This window comes from Balaenoptera acutorostrata, chromosome 12, assembly GCF_949987535.1.
Source record: "Balaenoptera acutorostrata chromosome 12, mBalAcu1.1, whole genome shotgun sequence".
NCBI lineage: Eukaryota > Metazoa > Chordata > Mammalia > Artiodactyla > Balaenopteridae > Balaenoptera > Balaenoptera acutorostrata.
In genome coordinates, this window is record NC_080075.1 from 74,324,817 (window position 1) to 74,347,437 (window position 22,621).

General features: G+C 39.3%; 1 protein-coding gene and 1 long non-coding RNA gene across 28 annotated transcripts in view; one reads left to right on the plus strand and one right to left on the minus strand.

The window, feature by feature from the left end:
• DTNB (dystrobrevin beta) overlaps positions 1–22,621 on the plus strand; it is a 255,206-nt gene that overhangs the window by 163,683 nt on the left and 68,902 nt on the right. For 26 of the 27 annotated variants that reach the window (XR_009009899.1, XR_009009898.1, XR_009009901.1 and 23 more), the window contains one exon: positions 16,136–16,213. Coding sequence is in view for 18 of the 27 variants with exons in the window: in XM_057558169.1 (XP_057414152.1) it covers positions 16,136–16,213 (78 nt within the window). In the remaining 9 variants the exon portion in view is untranslated. Of the gene's footprint in view, positions 1–16,135; positions 16,214–19,198; positions 19,444–22,621 lie in introns of those variants that run through there. The other variant, XM_057558184.1, reaches the window with a different exon arrangement.
• LOC114239030 (uncharacterized) lies at positions 2,607–21,518 on the minus strand. Its single transcript, XR_003624232.2, has 3 exons — positions 21,493–21,518; positions 15,053–15,096; positions 2,607–2,714 (listed from the first exon to the last, which is right to left on the minus strand). It is a non-coding gene; the product is annotated as an uncharacterized LOC114239030 (long non-coding RNA).

Below are 22,621 nucleotides of genomic sequence, written 5' to 3' on the forward strand. Positions count from 1 at the left end.
ATCAAAGTATTGGGCCCTCTGTCTGCCAGAGGGGGTGGATGACTCAAGGTAGGTCATCTTGAGTCTTTTCTGGGAATCTCTAATTGGAATGTGGGAAGAGATTTTGTTCACCAAGGGTGAAGTTACCAGGAGTGAGGCAGAAGTTGTTTCTTGTAAGCATAAAAAGCTGTGAGATCTGTATAGACTCTGATTCAAAATGAGGTCTCAGCAAAGATAACAATGAGTGTCCTAATGACATTCCAGTGTCCTGGAAGCCCCCACCCTTCATGAAGTTTAGTTATGAATTCAGTTATCATTTAGGTATGATACTTAGTAAATTCATCTTTTTTTTTTTCTAAGATACTTCAAGTTAGATTTGAAGCCAGTGGTCCTGAAGTAGGGCAGTGTTTCTTAAAGATGAGAATTTATTCTTCCCTGAGAACTCTAATCTGAAAAATTCATTTGGACAATACAGAGATGCCTGGGTTAGGATGGTGAAACTGTGGATTTGATCTATTCAATGTCATTAGAACCAGATAAAAGTGGCTTCTGATGCTGGTCCTGCCACTTAACTAGTTTTGTGACCTTAAGCATGTTAATAATCCCCTTTAACCTTTATTTCTTTATTTGTAAAATAAGAATACCATCATGAGTAGTAGCAAGAATTCTGGTAATGTATCTGAGGACCTAGCTGAGTGCTGATGCAGAGCTCGTACTCGGCAAATGTTTGAGGTGCATTACCCCTTCCCTCCCAACCCTCTCCAGTGTTCTAAAAGGAAATATATGCAAATACACAGCAAATCTTGTAACTGTTAACTTCATGGGATTTTTTATATTGTTTTCCTGTACTGGTCTGTGGTTAATTATTTAAAATAATTAAGTTGTCTTTGTTAGAAATGATTTTACACATTTTTATTGTGAATGATCATTATCAGTTAGATTTGACCTAAAAATTGTAATATGTTAAGCTAAAGCTTAAACGCCTATTGTGAAGACTAAGTATGAAGGCTAATTGGAATATAAACTTCTTGTGGGCAGGAACAGTCTTCAACTTGTTTTTGTTTTTTCTCAAAGCCCCTAATAGTGCCAGGCATGAATAAGCCATGGATTTTTGTTTGTTTGTGTATTGGTAAGACCCTTGTTTATTTAAATGGAGTTTGTAGTAATCAGAAGGGCTTTATGGGGATACTGAAATTTCTGGAGCCATTTCTCTCATTAAAAAAAAAGTGAGAAAGAGGGTAACCTTGGCAAGTCTATGAAGAAAGACATTCCAGGGTGGATACCTAGGAGAAGCTTTGAAAGCAGGGGCTTAGAAGAAGTGAATGAACAACTTGCTTGAAAGATATGGAAGACCTGAGTTTTGATAGATAAAAGAATGAAGTAGTCACAGTGTGGGTTTTAAATTTGTCATAAAGTATGGTGAAATCTGCTGCATAAACTTAATGATGAGAAAAGTATGAACAAAGTGAGTAGGGAAGATAATTTCAGAAACAACACAAGTATCTAGGATTGAAAGTGAAATAACTGGCTACAAAAATTGTAATAAGCTATTCAATGTACTTAACTAAAATGAATAAGTACCTCATATATAAAGCATTGTTGTGGGGAATACAAAAAAGTAATCAAGTAAATGAAAGCATATAGCATAATAAAATCTTTTTTCCTTGCACAATAACAGTAATAAACAGTCCAAAAAGTCTGATAAAAAGTCCCCATGTGCATGATTGGCAGATAACTGTCAAGGTAAAAGAGAATTGCAGGGCTGTAACCATAACCTCTACAACTAAAAAAATATTCTGGGAGGAAGAGCAAGATAATGAGCAAGTGCTTTTAAAAGTATAGGGTAGGGATAAGTATCTGTCTATATGGATGACTTCCTACAGAAGAGGTACACCAAAGGGCCTGCGGAGAAGTGACAGGTGCCCGAGATCTCACTGGTCCTCTCAGGCTTCAGACTTGGCTTTGTTCATGCACCCCTTTATTCACTCACAATTTTTTTTTTTTTAAAGAGAAATTTTTAAAATTATTTATTTATTTATTTATTTTGGCTGTGTTGGGTCTTCGTTTCTGTGCGAGGGCTTTCTCCAGTTGCGACAAGTGGGGTCCACTCTTCATCGCGGTGCGCGGGCCTCTCACTATCGGAGCCTCTTTTGTTGCGGAGCACAGGCTCCAGACGCGCAGGCTCAGTAGTTGTGGCTCACGGGCCTAGTTGCTCCGCGGCATGTGGGATCTTCCCAGACCAGGGCTCGAACCCCTGTCCCCTGCATCAGCAGGCAGATTCTCAACCACTGCGCCACCAGGGAAGCCCCTCACAATTTTTAAGTAGAAATTTTGCTTAAACAACAATATTATACTTTCACATCCTTGGTTAGAAAGGTCATATCCAGAAACTGTTTTCCCCTAAGTTGATCTAAGTCAACTTAGAAAGTCAAAAACAAGTAATCACACTCAGTATCGGTCCTGAGCCCAGCGTTAAACTTTTTTTTAAGTCAACAGTCTGGCTGATATAATAAATAATTTCCTCATCAAATGTATGTATTTTGTTAGGCTGAGATGAGGATTCCAAAAGATCTTTGAAATTAAGACTAGATTTGAAAGTCATTTTAATAAATTAGAGATGTTTTTGAAGGAAACAGTTCATACTAGCTTACCTTGTTACCCCTGGGACAGTCTAGAGGTGGTTAAAAATGCAACCAAATGGTTTGAGTTCGGAGAGGCATTTGTAATACAGAGTTCTGTTGAGGTGACAGGGGAAAGAATAAATCACCCAAAATCATACCCTGGGGTTATTATTGTTTTATCTTCCTATAGAAACAACTTTACAAGAGCTGATTCTCACATCATGCTGTTGCTTTTAATTTATAGACCAAACAGTCTTAAGTTAAGTTTTTCTAAAAATGCAACAAAGGTAGTAGAGTCACTATACCATAATGATTAAGAATACAGACCCAAGGGTCATGCTGCCTTGGTTCAAATCCTACTCCTGCCACACGTCTTGACTGTGACCTCAGGTGCATTACTTCTCTCCGTGCCTTACTGTCTCCATTTGTAAAATTAATAATAGGATCTGCCCCCTTGGTGGTTGTGAGGTTTATATGAGTGAATCCATACACAATGTTAGAACTGAGTCTGGCATGTATTAAGCACTCAATAAGTATTATTATTGTTGTGAAAGACACTCTCCACTCTGTTGATTCCATTACTAAGTCACAGATGAAAACTAGCTATGGCTACAAACATTCCAAACATGCCTACCAAATATAACAACTAATAATGCTAATTCCATTCTCGGAGAAGAGTCTCACCAAAGCTAAATATAACAGAAAGGTTACTTCTTACGCAGTCTCCACACGACGTGGTGCTGACTCATGATCCAGTATTTCCTGAAAACCTAATCCGTGTCTTGTACCGTGCTAGGTACTCGAAATACAATGATAAAAAAAGCACACAAATTTCCTGCAGTTTAGTAGAGGAGATAATGTAGACAGATCTAAAATATTTTCTTTTCTTTCTTTTTTGGGGATGTGGTGGTAGGGATGTTGGGGGGTTGTGGAATTTTGGATCTACTCAAAACATCTAACAGGTCTTTCTTCTACTAATAGTCTCAAAGTTCTCTTTAAGTTTGTAAAACACTTTCCTTCTCAGTTTGCTTTCTTAGTGATAACAGAAACAGTACAGGCTCACTTTAGAAAATTTGACTCAGTGGTATAATAAGGGGTTTTTTTCTGTTTTTTTTTCATATATATATATATATTTTAACTATTAAGCATGTTTTTCTCTGAAAATCAGGAAAAAATTAAACTTGAAAAATTGGAGGAGTGCAGGAAAGTATAAATAAGCAAGAAAAATAATTCCCATAATTCCACTTAAATTTTGACATATTTCCTTCAGATAGTTTGCTTTACACTTATTATATTGTTTAGGTGAGACCATGCTGTGTATGTATGAATAATTTTATCTTATTTTATAAGGTTGTTGTGAAGATAAAATAAATAATGTATTTAAAGCCCTAAACACTGTGTCTAATAGCTATATATCAAACATTCAATAATTGTTAGCTAGTATGACAGTTATCTTGCCCTTCTTTTTACTTTTTACATGGTAAGCTATTTCTCATGTAATTAGAAAACTCTTTGTAAGCATTATCTTTTGATGACAGCATAATATGCTATATTTATTGATGTACTGTGGTTTACTTTTCCTTTCCCTCATATTTGAATATTCTAGGTTTCTTGCAGAATTATTCTATTGTAAATAATATTTTCCTAAATATTTTAAAATGTAAAATTGTCTTTACATTTCTGATGAATTCCTTGGAATATATCCCTAGAAAGGAAATCAGTGAGTCAAAATACTTGAACTTTTTAAAAGATCTTTGATGGACATATTGTCAAATTGCTTTCTAGAAATTTTGCTTAACTTTGTACTTTCACTCTTTCTTGCCTAATAGACAGTTAAGGGCCTGTGTCATAAAATCCTCTCCAGCCTTAGGATTACCTTAAGTTTTAAAAATATCATTATTATTTTTTATAAGGGAAAATGGTCTGTAATTTTAACAAATTTCTTAGCTTTTTCATAAAGTATTTTTAAATTGAATTATTTGTATTCTTTTTAAACGTGTATTTTCACTTTGACCATTTTCTAATTGCAATCTTAATAGTTTTCTTATAAATTTGTATGAATCCCTTGTACGTTAAGGCTGTTAATTCTTGCTCTGTCACATTTGTTGAAATAGTTCCCCAAATTTGTATTTTTCTTTCTTTTCTGATTTTTTAAATCATTTGAATTAATTTGTCTCTTTCTTCCTAATTTTTCCATTGCTTTTGAGCTTAGAAAATCCTCTCTATCCATAGACTTATATGTTTTCTTGTGAGTTGTACAATTAAACATTTACATTTAGTTCTATAACACATTGGAAATATATTTTTTCTTTATGGGGTGAGGTGATCTCAGTATTTCCCCATAGCGTGTCACAGTTTTTCTTTTATTAAATACTTACTGCATTATATTATAATTATTTTTTCTGAATTTTTATTCTTCATAAAACTTCAGTTTTCATCCTTTTAATTTTTATCCCCAGCAGCTGGCACAGTACCTACCACTTTGTAGAGACACAACAAATATTTGATAAATGAAAGAAAGAAATACACAATTATATATAATCTGTCCTGAAAGATTTTAAAGGCATGATCAGTTATTCTTCATCTCTTCCTAGCTTTAATAACCTTAAGAGAGATTCTGTAGTAATTCTAATTTCAAGTTAGTCTACATTCCAGAGCATCCACAGAATGAATTGGAGTGGTCTGGTTATAAGAAAGGTAATGCGAAAATGACTTGTACAGTAAGCTAAATTTTTACTTTCTAATAAGAGTTTTTTTTTAATAGATCTTTATTGGAGTATAATTGCTTCACAATACTGTGTTAGTTTCTGTTGTACACCAAAGTGAATCAGCCATATGCATATATATGTCCCCATATCCCCTCCCTCTTGAGCCTCCCTCCCATCCTCCCTATCCTACCCCTCTAAGTCATCGCAAAGCACTGAGCTGATCTCCCTGTGCTATGCTGCTGCTTCCCACCAGCCAACTATTTTACATTCAGTAGTGTATATACGTCGATGCTACTCTCACTTCGCCCCAGCTTCCCCCTCCCCACACCGTGCCCTCAAGTCCATTCTCTGTCTACATCTTTATTCCTGCCCTGCCTCTAGGTTCATCGGTACCATTTTTTTTTTGATTGCATGTATATGTGTTAGAATATGCTATCTGTTTTTCTCTTTCTGACTTACTTCACTCTGTATGACAGACTCTAGATCCAGCCACCTTACTAAAAATAACTCAATTTCATTTCTTTTTATGGCTGAGTAATATTCCATTGTATATATGTGCCACATCTTCTTTATCCATTCATCTGTCGATGGACACTTAGGTTGCTTCCATGTCCTGGCTATTGTAAACAGTGCTGCAATGAACATTGTGGTACATGACTCTTTTTGAATTATGGTTTTCTCAGGGTATATGCCCAGTAGTGGGATTGCTGGGTCATATGATAGTTCTATTTTTACTTTTTTAGGGAGCCTCCATACTGTTCTCCATAGTGGCTGTATCAATTTACATTCCCACCAACAGTGCAAGAGGGTTCCCTTTTCTCCACACCCTCTCCAGCATTATTGTTTGTAGATTTTTTGATGTTGGCCATTCTGACTAGTGTGAGGTGATACCTCATTTTAATTTTGATTTGCACTTCTCTGATGATTAGTGATATTGAGCATCTTTTCATGTGCCTCTTGGCCATCTGTATGTCTTCCTTGGTGAAATGTCTATTTAGGTCTTCTACCCATTTTTTAATTGGATTGTTTGGTTTTTTGATATTGAGCTCCATGAGCTATTTGTATATTTTGGAGATTAATCCTTTGTCTGTTGTTTTATTTGCAAATATTTTCTCCAATTCTGAGGGTTGTCTTTTTGTCTTGTTTATGGTTTCCTTTACTGTGCAAAAGCTTTTAAGTTTAATTAAGTCCCATTTGTTTATTTTTGTTTTTATTTCCATTACTCTAGGAGGTGGATCAAAAAAGACCTTACTGTGATTTATGTCAAAGAGTGTTCTTCCTATGTTTTCCTCTAAGAGTTTTATAGTGTCTGGTCTTACATTTAGGTCTTTAGTCCATTTTGAGTTTATTTTTGTGTATGGTGTTAGGTGGTGTTCTAATTTCATTCTTTTACATGTAGCTGTCCAGTTTTCCCAGCACCACTTACTGAAGAGGCTGTCCTCTCTCCATTGAATATTCTTGCCTCCCTTGTTGTAAATTAGGTGACCATACGTGCAAGGGTTTATCTCTGGGCATTCTGTCCTGTACCATTGATATGTATTTCTGTTTTTGTGCCAGTACCATACTGTCTTTATTACTGTAGCTTTGTGGTATAGGTTGAAGTCAGGGAGCCTGATTCCTCCAACTCCGTTTTTCTTTCTCAAGATTGCTTTGGCTATTCGGGGTCTTTTGTGTTTCCATACGAATTGTGAAATTTTTTGTTCTAATTCTGTGAAGGATGCCATTGGTAGTTTGATAGGGATTGCATAGAATCTGTAGATTGCTTTGGGTAGTATAGTCATTTTCACAATGTTGATTCTTCTAATCCAAGAACATGGTATATTTCTCCATCTGTTTATGTCATCTTTGATTTCTTTCATCAGTGTTTTATACTTTTATGAATACAAGTCTTTCACCTCCTTAGGCTGGTTTATTCCTAGGTATTTTATTTTTTTTGTTGCGATGGTAAATGGGATTGTTTCCTTAATTTCTCTTTCTGATTTTTCGTTGTTGGTGTATAGGAATGCCAGAGATTTCTGTGCATTAATTTTGTATCCTGCAACCTTACCAAATTCATTGATTACTAGTTTTCTGGTGGCATATTTAGGATTTTCTATGTATAGTTATCATGTCATCCGCAAACAGTGACAGTTGTACTTCTTTTCCAATTTGTATTCCTTTTATTTCTTTTTCTTCTCTGATTGCCATGGCTAGGACTTCCAAACCTATGTTGCATAAGAGTGGTGAGAGTGGACATCCTTGTCTTGTTCCTGATCTTAGTGGAAATGCTTTCAGTTTTTCACCATTGAGTATGATGCTCGCTGTGGGTTTGTCATATATGGCCTTTATTATGTTGAGGTGGATTCCCTCTATGCCCATTTTCTGGAGAGTTTTTATCATAAATGGGTGTTGAATTTTGTCAAAAGCTTTTTCTGCATCTATTGAGAGGATCATATGGTTTTTATTCCTCAGTTTGTTAATGTGGTGTATCACATTAATTGATTTGCGTATATTGAAGAATCCTTGCATCCCTGAGATAAATCCCACTTGATCATGGTGTATGATCCTTTTAATGTGTTGTTGGATTCTGTTTGCTGGTATTTTGTTCAGGATTTTTGCATCTATGTTCATCAGTGATATTGATCTATAATTTTCTTTTTTTGTGATATCTTTTTCTGGTTTTGGTATCAGGGTGATGGTGGCTTCGTAGAATGGATTTGGGAGTGTTTCTCCCTCTGCAGTTTTTTGGAAGAGTTTGAGAAGGGTCAGTGTTAGCTCTTCTCTAAATGTTTGATAGAGTTCGCCTGTGAATCCATCTGGTCCTGGACTTTTGTTTGTTGGAAGATTTTTAATTACTGTTTCAATTTCATTACTTGTGTTAGGTCTGTTTATGTTTTCTAATTCTTCCTGGTTCAGTCTTGGAAAATTGTACCTTTCCAAGAATTTGTCCATTTCTTCACGGTTGTCCATTTTATTGGCATATAGTTGTTTTTAGTAGTCTCTTATAATCCTTTGTACTTCTGCAGTGTCAGTTGTGATTCCTCCTTTTTCATTTCTAATTTTATTGATTTGCATCCTCTCCCTTTTTTTCTTGATGAGTCTAAGGGTTTATCAATTTTGTTTTGTTTATCTTCTCAAAGAACCAGCTTTTAGTTTTAGTGATCTTTGCTATTGTTTTCTTCATTTCTATTTCATTTATTTCTGCTCTGATTTTTATGATTTCTTTCCTTCTACTGACTTTGGGTTTTCTTTGTTCTTCTTTATCCAGTTGTTTTAAATGTAGGGGTAGATTGTTTATTTGAGATTTTTCTAGTTTCTTGAGGTGAGATTGACTTGCTGTGAACTTCCCTCTTAGAACTGCTTTTGCTGCATCCCATAGGTTTTGGGTTGTCGTGTTTCCGTTGTCATTTGTTTCTATGTATTTTTAAAATTTCTTCTTTGATTTCTTCAGTGATCTCTTGTTTATTTAGTAGCACACTGTTTAGCCTCCGTGTATTTGTGTTTTTTACATTTTTTTTTTCCTGTAATTGATTTCCAGTCTCAGCGTTGTGGTCAGAAAAGATGCTTGATACGATTTCAGTTCTCTTAAATTTTCCAAGGCTTGGTTTGTGACCCAAGATGTGATCCTTCTTGGAAAATGTTCCATGTGCACTTGAGAAGAAGGTGTATTCTGCCACTTTTGGGTGGAATGTTCTATAAATATCAATTAAGTCTATCTGGTCTATTGTGTCATTTAAAGCTTGTGTTTCCTTATTTATTTTCTGTTTGGATGATCTGTCCATTGGTGTAAGTGGCATGTTAAAGTCCCCTACTATTATTGTGTTACTGTCAATTTCTCCTTTCACGGTTGTTAGCATTTGCCTTATGTATTGAGGTGCTCCTATGTTGGATGCATAAACATTTATAATTGTTATATCTTCTTCTTGGATTGATCCTTTGATCATTATGTAGTATCCGTCTTTGTCTCTTGTGATAGTCTTTATTTTAAAGTCTATTTTATCGGATACGAGTATTGCTACTCCAGCTGTCTTTTGATTTCCATTTGCATGGAATATCTTTTTCCATCCCTTCACCTTCCGTCTGTATATGTCACAAGGTCTGAAGTGGGTCTCTTGTAGACAGTGTATATATGGGTCTTGTTTTTGTATCCATTCAGCCAGTCTATGTCTTTGGTTGGGGCATTTAATCCATTTACATTCAAGGTTATTATCGATATGTATGTTCCTATTACCATTTTCTTAATTGTTTTGGGTTTGTTTTTGTGGGTCTTTTCTTCTCTTGTGTTTCCCACCTAGAGAAGTTTCTTTAGCATTTGTTGTAAAGCTGATTTGGTGGTGCTGAATTCTCTTAGCTTTTGCTTGTCTGAAAAGCTTTTGATTTCTCTGTTGAATCTGAATGAGATCCTTGCTGGGTAGAGAAATCTTGGTCGTAGGCTTTTCTCTTTCATCACTTTAAGTATATCCTGCCACTCCCCTCTGGCCTGCAGAGTTTCTGCTGAGAAATCAGCTGATAACCTTATGGGGATTCCTTTATATGTTATTTTTTGGTTTTCCCTTGATGATTTTAATATTTTTTTCTTTGAATTTAATTTTTGTTAGTTTGATTAATATGTGTCTTGGTGTGTTTTTCCTAGGGTTTATCCTGTATGGGACTCTCTGTGCTTCCTGGACTTGGGTGACTATTTCCTTTCCCATGTTAGGAAAGTTTTCCACTATAATCTCTTCAAATGTTTTCTCAGACCCTTTCTTTTTCTCTTCTTCTTCTGGGACCCCTGTAATTCGAATGTTGGTGCATTTAGTGTTGTCCCATAGGTCTCTAAGATTGTCTTCAATTCTTTTCATTCTTTTTTCTTTATTCTGCTCCTCGGCAGTTATTTCCACCATTTTGTCTTCCAGCTCACTTATTTGTTCTTCTGCCTCAGTTTTTCTGTTATTGATTCCTTCTAGTGTATTTTTCATTTCAGTTATTTTGTTGTTCATCTCTGCTTGTTCTTTAGTTCTTCTAGATCTTTGTTAAACGTTTCTTGTATTTTCTCAATCCGTGCCTCCATTGTATTTCCAAGATTCTGGATCATCTTTACTATCATTACTCTGAATTCTTTTTCAGGTAGATTGCCTATTTCCTCTTCATTTATTTGGACTTGTAGGTTTTTACCCTGCTCCTTCATAATGTGACATATTTTTTTGCCGTCTCTTTTATTTTTTTAATGAGTGGGATTGTGTTCCTGTCTTACTGGTTGTTTGGCCTGAGGCTTCCAACACTGGAGTTTGTAGGCTGTTGGGTAGAGCTGGGTCTTGGTGCTGAAATGAGGACATCCATGAGACCTCACTCTGGTGAATATTACCTAGGGTCTGAGGTTCTCTGTTAGTCCAGTGGTTCCGACACGGAGGTCCCACCACAGGAGCTTTGGCCCGACCCCCGGCTCGTGAACCAAGATCCCGCAAGCCATATGGAGTGGCAAAAAAAGGAAAAAGAGAGAACAATAACAAAGTAAAAAATAAAATTAGACTAGGAAACTAACAGATATGTTAGAAAGAATATAAAAATAAAAATATAGATGAATCAACAATCGGAAGGTACAACAGTACCATAATAGTAAAAGAGAAGAGGAGGGAAAAGAGAAAACAAAAAACACAAAAAAACGGGGAAAAGGCCTTGGCTGTGGAGGGCAGGGCCTAAGCAAGGGTGAGGTTTGGGTGGTAGGCGGGGCCTATGCTTAGAACCCACAGGGCTGGAAAAGGCCCTAGGGGCTATGGGGGTGGGGCTTAGGCTCAAGGAACAGAAGGGGCCCAGGTGTGCCCCCAACCCCTCGTCTCAGAGGGCAGGGGACCTCACCTGGGAGCCCAGCAGGCTTCCTGGGCTTGAGTGGGCCGGGCAAATGCCCTCCTCTCCTCTCCTGCTCTGCCTGTCTCAGAGGGCCCCTTCCACCTGCTTCTCCTGTTGGCCTTCTTCCTATGCCCCCAGGAGGCGGGGGGTGGAGGGGGGAACCTTGGAGGGCAGAGGACTGTCCTGGGAGCTCAGCAGGCTCCCTGGGCCTAGTGGGTGGGGCAAACGCCCTCCACTCCTCTCCCCCTCCTCCCAGAGGACCCCTCTCTCCTGCCTCTCCTGATCTCCCCAGCCTCCCTCCTATGCCCTCAGGACTCATGGGGCCTGGAGGGGGCTTTGGAGGGCAGGGGGCCAGCCTGGCAGCTTAGCTGGCTCCCTGGGCCCAAGTGGGCGGAGCAGTTGCCCTCTGCTCCTCTCCCACTCCTCTTGGAGGGCCCCTCCTGCCTGCCTCTTCTGATCTCCCCAGCCTCCCTCCTATGTCCTCAGGACCAATGTGGCCGGCGGGGGATGGGGGGTGGGCCTTGGAGGGCAGGGGACTGGCCTGGGAGCTCAGCAGGCCCCCCCCAGGCCCAGTGGGCCGGGTGATTGCCCTCCACTCCTCCCAGAGCGCCCCTCCCGCCTGCCTCTCCTAATCTCCCTGGCCTCAGGGACGCTGATCCTGTTTGTCCTCTACTTCTCCTCCCTGTTATGTTCCCCGAAGTCCTACCGGTTCACTTGGGGGTTCCTCCGGTCTCCTTGGGCATCAGGGTTTTCCACCAGCAGCCGGCAGGTGCCCTAGTTGTGGGGAGACTCTAACTCGGTGTCTTCCCACACTGCCATCTTGGCTCCACCCTTCTAATAGGAGTTTTGTCTAACTAGTAACCAGAAGCTCTATACCTATTATCTAAGCCACCCTATTACTGGATATTTTCCCAAACTTATCCTGCTCCACCTAAAAAAAGTAAATTAAAATGCACCTTTATGATGATCAGAGTATTCAAATGAACAGCTACAATTTAAATGATGACACTCAAATATTTTCAAACTTGACATCTCACCTGGGTTCCGTTCTCTTATTTCCAACTGCTGGGAAGATACAGGTAAGATATCATTTACCTGTGCTTAACAATGCCACTTCAGATTCAGCGACTTCACACCTGAAATCGGTTCACCCTTACCTTCCTGCTCATTCTCTCTACCCCCACCAGTCCAACACCAAATCCTGTTTCCTACTCTTGTGTTCCCTAGTTTGGATATGTTATCACTATCTACCCAGTAGTCGAGGTAAAAATCTCAGTTATTCTTTATTCACTCACCGTGTGTACTTAATCTGTCACCACATCTTATCCATATTACCTCCACAGTGTTTTCCCTTTTGTCTCTTCCCCACCTTAACTACCACTGTCCACCCTCATAATCACTCTTCTGGACAATTGCCATAACCTCTTCACTGAAGTCCCAGCTTCCATTCCCTCCTCCTTCCAAACCTCTTCCACATAAATGATTTTTAAATGGGGGTGTACATTAGAAAGAATCCTCTTGCCCCTAGAGATTCAGATTCACTAAATTGAGGGTAGAGCTTGGGTATCTCGTTATATAAAAAACTTCCCAGATGATTCCAGTGCACACCTGGATTAAAACCAATATTTTACAAGCTTCTGGAGTTATCATTTCAAAAGCCTGCTATAGTCACATCATCCTTTGGCTTAAAAAGTTCTAATGCTTCCCCCACTGCCTACAGTATAAAGTCCAGACTTCTTCGCTTGTGATAGAACAGGTGTCATTCACATCTGGGCCCTCATCTCCCTTTCCAGATGCATTTTCAACTACTCCCCTCCCAAGGCCTTTGAGTCTAGCCAAATAAGTTATACCCAAATATGCCATGTACTTTTGGATTTTTGTGCCTTTTTCCATACCATTTCTTCTAAGTTGCCCTTAACTTTTTTCTATATCTGGAAAGCTGTCTCCTCAATGTGCCTTACACCTGACTATACCCCTTGTTCGTCCAGGCAGGAGTAACAGCTCTTCCTCTGTGACTCCACAACACTTTGTGTATACTTGTGTTGCTGCTCTCATTACTTTGAATTGTGATGATTTGTTTACATACATATAGTTAGGTTATTAAGATAAAGATAGTCCTACTTATCTTGTATGAGTAGGCACCCAGGAGGCATGCCTCTTTCCTTTTGATTAAGAATTAACAAATTCTCTTGGGAATTCCCTGGCGGTCCAGTGGTTAGGACTCAGCACTTTTCACTGCCAATGGCCCAGGTTCAATCCCTGGTCAGGGAGCTAAGATCCCACAAGCCTCGTGGCATGGCCGAAAAAAAAGGAAAGGAAAAAAAAATTAACAAATTCTAAAAAAAAATTTAAAAAAAAAGAATTAACAAATTCTAAGTCTTCTTTCTATACCCACCTTTGCTAACTAGCAAATTACCTTCTATCTAGATCATTTATCTGTTTCTATCTCCTCATCCAAAAAATTGGCCTGTCTTATTAACAAAAGGAACCTCTCAAATCTCTGTACCAAGTGATGGTTGGTGGTCACTTGGGTATCATGGGACTCATTAGTGTCTAAAAATACCTTGCTGGGATCTTCACCAAAGGAAGATATAGAACATCTGGTGACATGTTCAAGGTATTCAGCAGGTTTTGAATGTTAAAGATCAACAAAACTGATGTGGTGAGTTGTGTCAATTCTACTGCTTTGTAAGTTTCTGTAACTGGTACCATTAATGTCTACTTCACACCTAGAAGCATTCTTTTTTTTTTTTTAAGCCAGAAGTCATTTTTGGTGTATTACATCTCCTAAGACCACATCTAAGCTGTTGGCTTTCACAGTGAATTGTGGGCCTACTGATAGATTCTACAGGAAAGACCTTTAAGTTTTCAGATGCCTCTTTCATCTTGGACTATAAACACATACCTATTTCCCTAACAAAACATTAGGAGTTCAGGAATGGTATGAAATTTGGGCGCAGTTATGATTAGTTTACAACTTACAATGTAATCATTACTGTCTGGTTTTGAGTATTAGAGAAGAGGCTTTGATATGTGTGCTGTAAGATAATTGATCATGATGTCTACCAAGAGATAGAGATAATTATTAAAGACTTCTGTGGCATCAGACCAAACAAAATGCTACAAATCGTGAGATTTTATCACATGGATCCACGCTTAGGGAATTAAAACTTTTTTTTCCAATTGTCATTTTTCCTCGGAGAATGTCAGAAAGGAAATTGAATGCAGTAGTATCTTCAATATTGAAATATGCTGGGTAACTACATAAGTTCTGAAATCAACATGAACATGTCCTTATCTTGTTTTGGAAATGGGTTGCTAATAATAGTATATTAAAGAAGCAAAGGCCATTGTGTTTGCAGGACCAGAATGTTTCTGGTGCCTTCTGTATGAAAAGTTATGATGCTGGATTTGTTTCTTTCATAGGAATTGTCTCCTTGTTCCCTTTGGACAATGGATTTAAAAGAATCAGAGGCAAAAATATAAATTTAGGGCTAAAATGAAGCTAGTTTCTGTGTTCACTTTTGTTATTAATCAACCTAAAACAGTTGATTAATTGATTATATCTCAGCACAGCACTACCTTTAGGCTTGAAAGTTTGGAGGCAAAATTGGATAGCTGCCTGGAAAGTAGGTAGTGAGATAAATAACATGGAATTGAATTCTAGCCTAGAAAAGCATATTTCAATTCTGAATGTCTTACTTTGTCACACACAGGGAGGAATGTGTGACAATAAGCATACTGCTGTGGCTTAAAAATCAAGAGACCTAAATCGATTCCCTGCAAATTACTTCCCATCTTTGATCCTCTCCATTCAATGAGAAATCATTAAAAATATTTCCCTACACGGAAGTGAAGTTCGTTTTTTTTAAAAGGAAGGTAGAGGTCGATCCATCCATCCATCCCTCTTAAACTTTTCTCTAAGTACATTGGACCTACCTGAAAATTTTCCCTTGAGCCTGTGTTTGAATGGACTGTGAAACCTGCAAAAACAATAAGGGTTATGGTCCCTTAATGTTCACCAGGACTTGCTGAGTATAACCTCTAAAAAACAATTTCATAGTTATCTCAGCTCTTAGAGATAAGGAGGAATCAGGAGGTAGTTCCCAAACACTTAAATGTGAGAGAAGGACTTTTCTGTTTAACTTTTCTGCTTTTGATGGGCAAATTTCTCTGAAAAGTACTTCTTTCAGTTTAGGAGAGGAAGTGAGAGATTTCCCAGGAGGAGTATTTAGCAATAGTCATGTGGTTCCAAGTGCAAGACAGAAGCCCTTTGTAACTGAACCTGGTGGGGAAGGAGAGGGACTGAAGAAAGGCTGAAAGGCAGAATCACAGATTCTTTTTGATAATTTTGGAGTTGTTCATTCAAGACTCTCACAAGAGGAAGAAAGAGACCTTGAGTCTAGAAAACCAGCCGCTAAAGACAAGTTATCAAAAATGCTTACTTCAAATTTAAATTTGGATTAGTTTATGAAAGAAAACCTAATCAGAGTACAGGTATGAACTCATTGTTAAGATTCTAGTAGAGGATTAATAAAAGAACTTAGTATTTAACAATTTAATTGTTTCGGTAAAAAGTATACAAACTAAATCTGAGGGAAGACAGTGAGCTCTAACCAAATCTCAGGAAAAACATGCATGTTGCTGTTGTGATCTTTGTAACACACTACAGATGCCACACACCTAGCGATCCTGTAAACACCTGAAATGCAGAATGCAGATTCTTGTGTGCTAGAACTGTAAAACAAGAGCCACTGGAGTTATATCCCTGTAGCCGTGTGGGTACAGTTCGTTGCTCCTGTCCGGGTAGCACATGGCTCTGGGGTCCTTTGGCTTTGTGCGAGAGGACCTTCTTGTTGAGTTTACTTAGGCTGAAAGTATCAATTTCTACCCCCACTCCGTATGGGTCCCACTGTGCTTATCAGGAATGATAGTTGGTCCTTTGCCCTTATCACTTTTTCTTTTGTTTCCCCTAGTCTCACTGGTAATTATTAATATAATGTCAATGTCTTTTCTTTTCAGTCCTCCTCGCCCTCTGACGAATGTGAATGACACCATGGTGAGCCACATGTCCTCCGGGGCACCCACTCCCACCAAGAGGTACGTGATGCTTGTGCGGCAGTTGCCGCTCACATTTGGGTACTGGCCTCTGGCCTGGGAAGCAGAGCATTCCACAGGGCAGAAAGGACTGGCTTTCCTCCCCTCCTTTGACTGTCTTTTTATATTATTTTCGACTTTTTATCTTCCTTTTTTTCCCTACTAACTTATAAATATAGCAACTGAAGGAGGCTGCTTTGGAGTGGTGCCTGAGGTGGAAGCTCTCCATTTGTGACAAGCAGTGAAGATAGTGTCAAAGCAGATTAGGCATGTTTGAGGTCTTTTTTTTTTAACATCAAACAATATTTTGATGAGCACGAATTTCAACAGTTTTGCATTAGAGTTCTTGAAGCATCAAAGATCATTTCTGCTTCCTGATTTGACTCTGTAAATTGAGCGAATTCCTTATATTCTAAATCATTCTACATAGAATTCATAAACATTTAAGCTGAAAAGCCTGAGTCCCTCTCTCAGTTATACAGGGAGTTTCCTTAGGGTCCTTCAAGGAACTAGAACAGTCTACTCCTTTCTCCTCTTTATTTACTTTACTCTTCAGAATTCTGTTAGGCAGGACTTAAAAGATCTGTATGAAATGGTTTACTTTCTGTCTGATTTAAGCTGTTCCGTCACCAGAGCAATGCAGAAAGTCCCTCAAGGGCACAACCATTAAAGAATTCTTTCTAACAGTCATCACTCAAGAAAACCAAAAAAACAAAACAAAAAAGAATGAAGACATTCCAACCCACTCCCCAAGTCCTTCCTGAAGAAAAGCACTTTGTACTGCAAACCTGAAGAAAACCATATGTACCGATTGCTTTGGATCAATTTAGCTATAGAAATGTCATTTACTTAATAATACTTTGACTTAATATATATAATATATAATACTTAAGATCAACTATGTTTGTTCCATTGGGTAAAACTCCTAGGGCAATATTTCCCGAACTTGAGTGATGAGAAGAATCACCCGGGTCACTTGCTAAACATACACATTTCTGAGATCACATCAGACCCAGTGGATCCTGAGATCCTGGGAAGCTACAATTTTAACAAGTATTCCAGGTGATTCTTATCATCAAGTAGATTTGGGAAATAGCCTTAGAAGCAAAGGAGTAAACTATAGGAATCCTCCACCCTGGAATAGAGGATTTAGGGACTTAACAAATGAGAGTGACTTGATAATACAGTGTTATCCACGTGGAGACTCAAGACCCTGACCAGGTGAGAGTACTTGTCCGCAGCCTTGTTGGGACACTACTAGCAGAACAATAGCCGAGCCGCTTCTTTTGGGCAGAATTGAGTGGTATGAGCACGGTCTGTACTGAGCACAGACTTCTGAGCCAGACTGCATTTGAATTCTGGCTGTCACCTGACCTTGAACAAGATTCTTATCTTTGTTGATTTATCTGTAGAATAAGGAGAATAATGGTATCTATGTTGTGGGGTTTATGTGAGAATGTAACATACTATTGTCATTATTTAGGAAGTAAACTGTAATGAGAGAACAGGTGGGGAAGAGAGAATAATTTATGGTAATGCCCTCTCAAGGAAGAACAGAGGCTTATGAAAGAGTACAAAGCATTTAAACCTCTCCCGCCTGCCTAGATTTCACAACCACCCTTGCTGGCCTTAACTTTTTATGTTAAACACCCATAGCATTCAGACCCAGACCTAGAATCTAAATATCAACTCAGGAATGTTTCCGTTTCAAAACTAGGAAGACAAGGTAGATTATTGAAAGAAGTCAGCTTGTAGGTTTTATGTTAGTTTTAGCAATGCCATCTATTAGGGTTTCACTTCACCTGAGTTCTCTTCATTTACGACTTTTGTCACTTTAAGTCACCTGAGTCCCTGAGGGCCCTAAGTGCATGGTGATCAAGGGCACCACGCATTCAGTGACCACAGCTGAATGTAGCTCCTGGAGGCTGTTGGAGGGAGTGCATATTTCTGGGTGATGTTTTACTGCTTGAGAAGACTGAAAGAAGGGACTTGGGAGCAGTAGTCATCACAGCTCCTCTCTAGAAGGACAACTAACCTCTAGGCTCGATGTTGCTGTATGCAGCCCCAGCTCAGTAGTCAGTGGCCAGCTGTAATTGTCAGTCACAAAATATCTACCATTTCTGAAAGTTGTTTCAGATAATGTAGTATAGCCTGGGTTAAGATTTTATTTTAAAGTCAGCGTTTCAGCTAGCATCTCTTTCTAGGTAGGCTCAGTCAATGCTAGAGGTGGTTGTCACAGACTCTCCATGGGCTGACCAGCGGACCAAGCATAGCCAAAGCCCTTAGGAGACCGAAACCAAGGCGGAGCTCTGTAACTTAACCAAGAAGAGTAGTTGCTGGAGGAGAGGCTACATGGGAATGTGATGCCCCTGTCCTAACAATATTGTCCTTAGAATTTTAGGAGATTTCATTTATTTTCAGGATGAGGTTATGATAGAACATATGGACATGAATTGCATAATTCATAGATTTGGCTCTTCATGGCCCCAGTTTCTAAATGGTATAAATTTCAGGTAGTATCCTATTTACTTCCTCGAGGACTCATCCGTTTTTATTTGCTCCTCTGAATGTCGTCAGACCTTTGTCTCCAGAGTCTGATGAAAGCCAGGAACCCAACACGTCATCCCAGTCATAGATCCTTCCTCTGCTGAGGCAGAGAATTCTCAAGGGGCACAAAGCTACTCTCCAGAAATAAGAGGTTTTCTTTAGAACTCAGCATAAGACATAAATCACTGAATCAGACAAGAACATGCACAGTAATAAAAATGCAGGAAAAAGTTAAGAGCTCCAGTTTCTAACTTTTCAATAAGCTGTGCATTTAAAACTGGTGATAACCCGGGACTTCCCTGGTGGCACAGTGGATAAGACTCCATGCTCCCAATGCAGGGGGCCCAGGTTCAATCCCTGGTCAGGGAACTAGATCCCACATGCATGCCACAACTAAGAGTTTGCATGCTGTAACTAAGGAGCCCATGTACCACAACTAAGGGACCAGTGAGCCGCAACTAAGGAGCCCACCTGCTGCAACTAAGGAGCCCATGTGCTGCAGCTAAGGAGCCGGCAAGCCACAACTAAGGAACCCTGGACCCGCAACTAAGGAAGCCCACCTGCTGCAACTAAGGAGCCCACGTGCCGCAGCTAAGGAGCCAGCAAGCTGCAACTAAGGAGCCCACCTGCCACAACTAAGACCTGGTGCAATTAAATAAATAAATAAATATTTTTAAAAAAAATAGTGATAGCCCCAGTGGTGAAAAACAATACTTGATTAGTCCAAATAAAAGATGATCTCAAATGTAATGGTTACTTTGTACAGAAGAAAACCTTATAAATGGGAAAGATGCTGGCAATCATGTGTGAGAAACTGTAAATTATGTTCCTGAAAGGTTCCACTCTAGGGATTTGCCCTCTGTAATATTTTTATTGACATTTCTACAGTTGAAAAGAAATTTCATCTTTGTCTTAGACTAAGTAGTTTCTGGAAATTTGCTTTCTGTTAAAGAATCAGAACAGTACACATAAAAACAAACAAACTTTCAAAACTTTAAAACAGAGACTTAAAATGTCCCTCCACTATCCGACTTCCTCCAAGGCTTGCTTCTGTCCCTCTTCTTCCCCAGGGTTCAGAGTGTGATTATGTTATTATGCTCTGTACTATTGTACTATTTTAAGTCATACCTTATATTCAGACCAATATGAAAAATGATGCTAATATTTTTAATGTCTTCTAAAGCTTTGGCTTTAATTATTTATACACACATAAATGTTTACAATTCTGTGGGCATTTCATATAAGGTTAGCAGCAACAAAAACCTTCCGTATGAAACTTTTGGCTTTGTGCATTTGATTGGTATAGTAGTTTTAACTCTTTTAACTTCAGGTATTAAAATCTAACTTTTAGAAGTACAAACCCAGTTAAGCACGATGAAAAAGTTCCAAAGATCTAGTGTACAACCTTGTGCTTATACTTAAAAATACTCTAACATACACTTAAAAATTTGTTAAGAGAGTAGATCGTATGTGTTCTTACCGCAATAAAAAAAAGAAGAAAATAAAAGGCACAAACCCACAACACAAAGGCAAAAGCAGAAGGGAAGGCCAGAAGTGTCCATAGATCACAAAGCAACTGAACTGCCACCAGGATGTCCACCTGTGGCTTCTCCATCTCTTGGCTTCTCTCAGGGTGCTGTCTTCATCCCCTCCTCCTACAGAACAGCCACCTCTCAAGATGCCAATGGCTTCACTCACATCTACAGCCTTGTCACTCAAGAGGTTGTGCTTTTCCTCCCTAGGATTAGAAAACTCCAAGAAAGGATTCTTACTGTCCTGGATGGCATTACTGCCCATCCTTGTGTATGTGTGATAAGCCACACTCATTAGACCTGTATCATCAGAATAGAGGGAGGAGCATCTCCCCAAAAGAAGGTTCTACCGTCAAGAACAGGAGAGATCCTGGGAAAGAAAAATAACAGAATTTGTTGGCAGAGCACTGTTTTGCTACCAAGCACACAGATGTGTGCACAAGTGTGTACATGCACACACACGTACCCCTTCCCATGCACATTTCTACTTCCAGAGCTTTCCTCCTCAGACAATGCAGCAGTACGACTGCAAATGCACACTTGCCTTTCCCAGGAGTCTTATCCACCTCCTGCAGACAGCACTGGGTCCCCAATATCTAGGTCATGTCCATTCGTCAGGATCAGGTCTAGGTACATCTTTTGTGATTCGTTAACCCGTTCTACCATGGACCAAATTATAAGTTTTAAGAACTCACACATCTCTACAACTCACAGCTCTACAAAAGTAGAGATCTGAAAATAGGATAATTGCATTTTAGAGAAGGGAGGAAAGGGAAGTAACAGAAAACGTGGCATATTAAGCCACATTTGCCTGTTTCCTCCTGAAACACCATGAAAATGACAGTCGAGACATTTTCTTTAGTAGAAACCAACAACAGAGAAAAATGGACAAGGAGACAATAGCAACATTTTGGAAGCAACAAAGCAGATGGATGAGTGGTAACTGATTTTCCAGACTGGAGAGAATTAAAACCTAAGCCAACAGAGAAACCCGGAGGAAAGCCCACCCGGGAATTAGAAGGCTCTGAGGGAGGGATACAGAACGACAGCTTGATAGTCTGTTTAAGAAGCACTTACAGTCTCAGATTGCCTACATAACTGGGCCTCTACCCCTACCCCACCCTGCCAGAGTTGAGATTTATGTTTGTGGTTTCTAGAATAATACAATCCCCATAAAAACCCTAGTTGTCTTAATTACCTCACCTTGGGCTGAGGCAACTGGCTTCCAGACAACGTATCTCTTTCCCTTGCAATAGCATATTAAAGACTTCAAGAAATCACTACTGCATCCTGTTATTCCTCTCAAAGTGCCTGGGACTCCAGCCAGAAGGGGCACAAGATCTAAGTCCCAGGATCCCAGAGATTACAGTTTAACCAGTGGCTTTGCTCTGTAGCCGTATAGCAAAGATTGATGTATTCCCTCCCTGGGATGGAGAGTTTTGTTACCATCGACACCTCAACTTGACTTAGCTAGCTCCAATCAGTGTTACACCCCACTCCTAGTATTAGTTTCTATTTTGGTCAGAACGCTTGGCTGTTAAGTAACAGAAGCTCAGCGTGAATTGGCTTAGGGAAAACGAGAAGATTTTTTGTTTTTGTAACCAGACTGTGGGCAAAGCAGGGGGTATGCGGCTGGGCCTCCTGGATGACAGAGCAAGGGGAACTCTAACTCATGTAGGTGTTTCCCCCCAACCCACCCCCTGCCCATGCTCCTTGCTCCTCTCTACTACACATCTGCTCCTTCTTCCTTAAGGTAACTACCTTTCCACGCAGCAGGGAACAAAGCCAAGAGACCCATGTGTTCACATTTTGTAACCTCATTACCCTATGTGGATCCAATTTGAAAACTTTCAGTGAAAGTTCTGTTTGATCCATCTTGGATCGTGTTACCCACCCTGGGGTTTTCTGTTTAGTGGTCCTACCTAGAATACCATGGTTGAATGGGTGGGGGTCAGTTCACAAAAAAGCGGGGGGGTCTGCTGCCCCTGGAGAAGGTAGAGATGCTGAGGAGACATGTAGGTATAAGCTTCTTTTTCAGGTGGTTTCTGACAAAAAATTGCATGTGTAGGTATATTACATCACACTTCCATTTGCATAGATTTGTTTCAGGAGACCTTTTTTCCTCTACCACCTCATTTTTATTTTTCTCAAGGGTTAAATAATTCTTTCTATTCTGTTCAGTTTATGAGGTGATTGTGTTGGGACATAACACCATCTTTGGGTGGTAACAGGTAAATATGAGAGCCACAGACCCTGAGTAAGCCACCAGTTGTGAGGAATCTTAAGTAAAGGCAAGATTTTATCAGAACTTTTTTACTTTAATACTTCACAA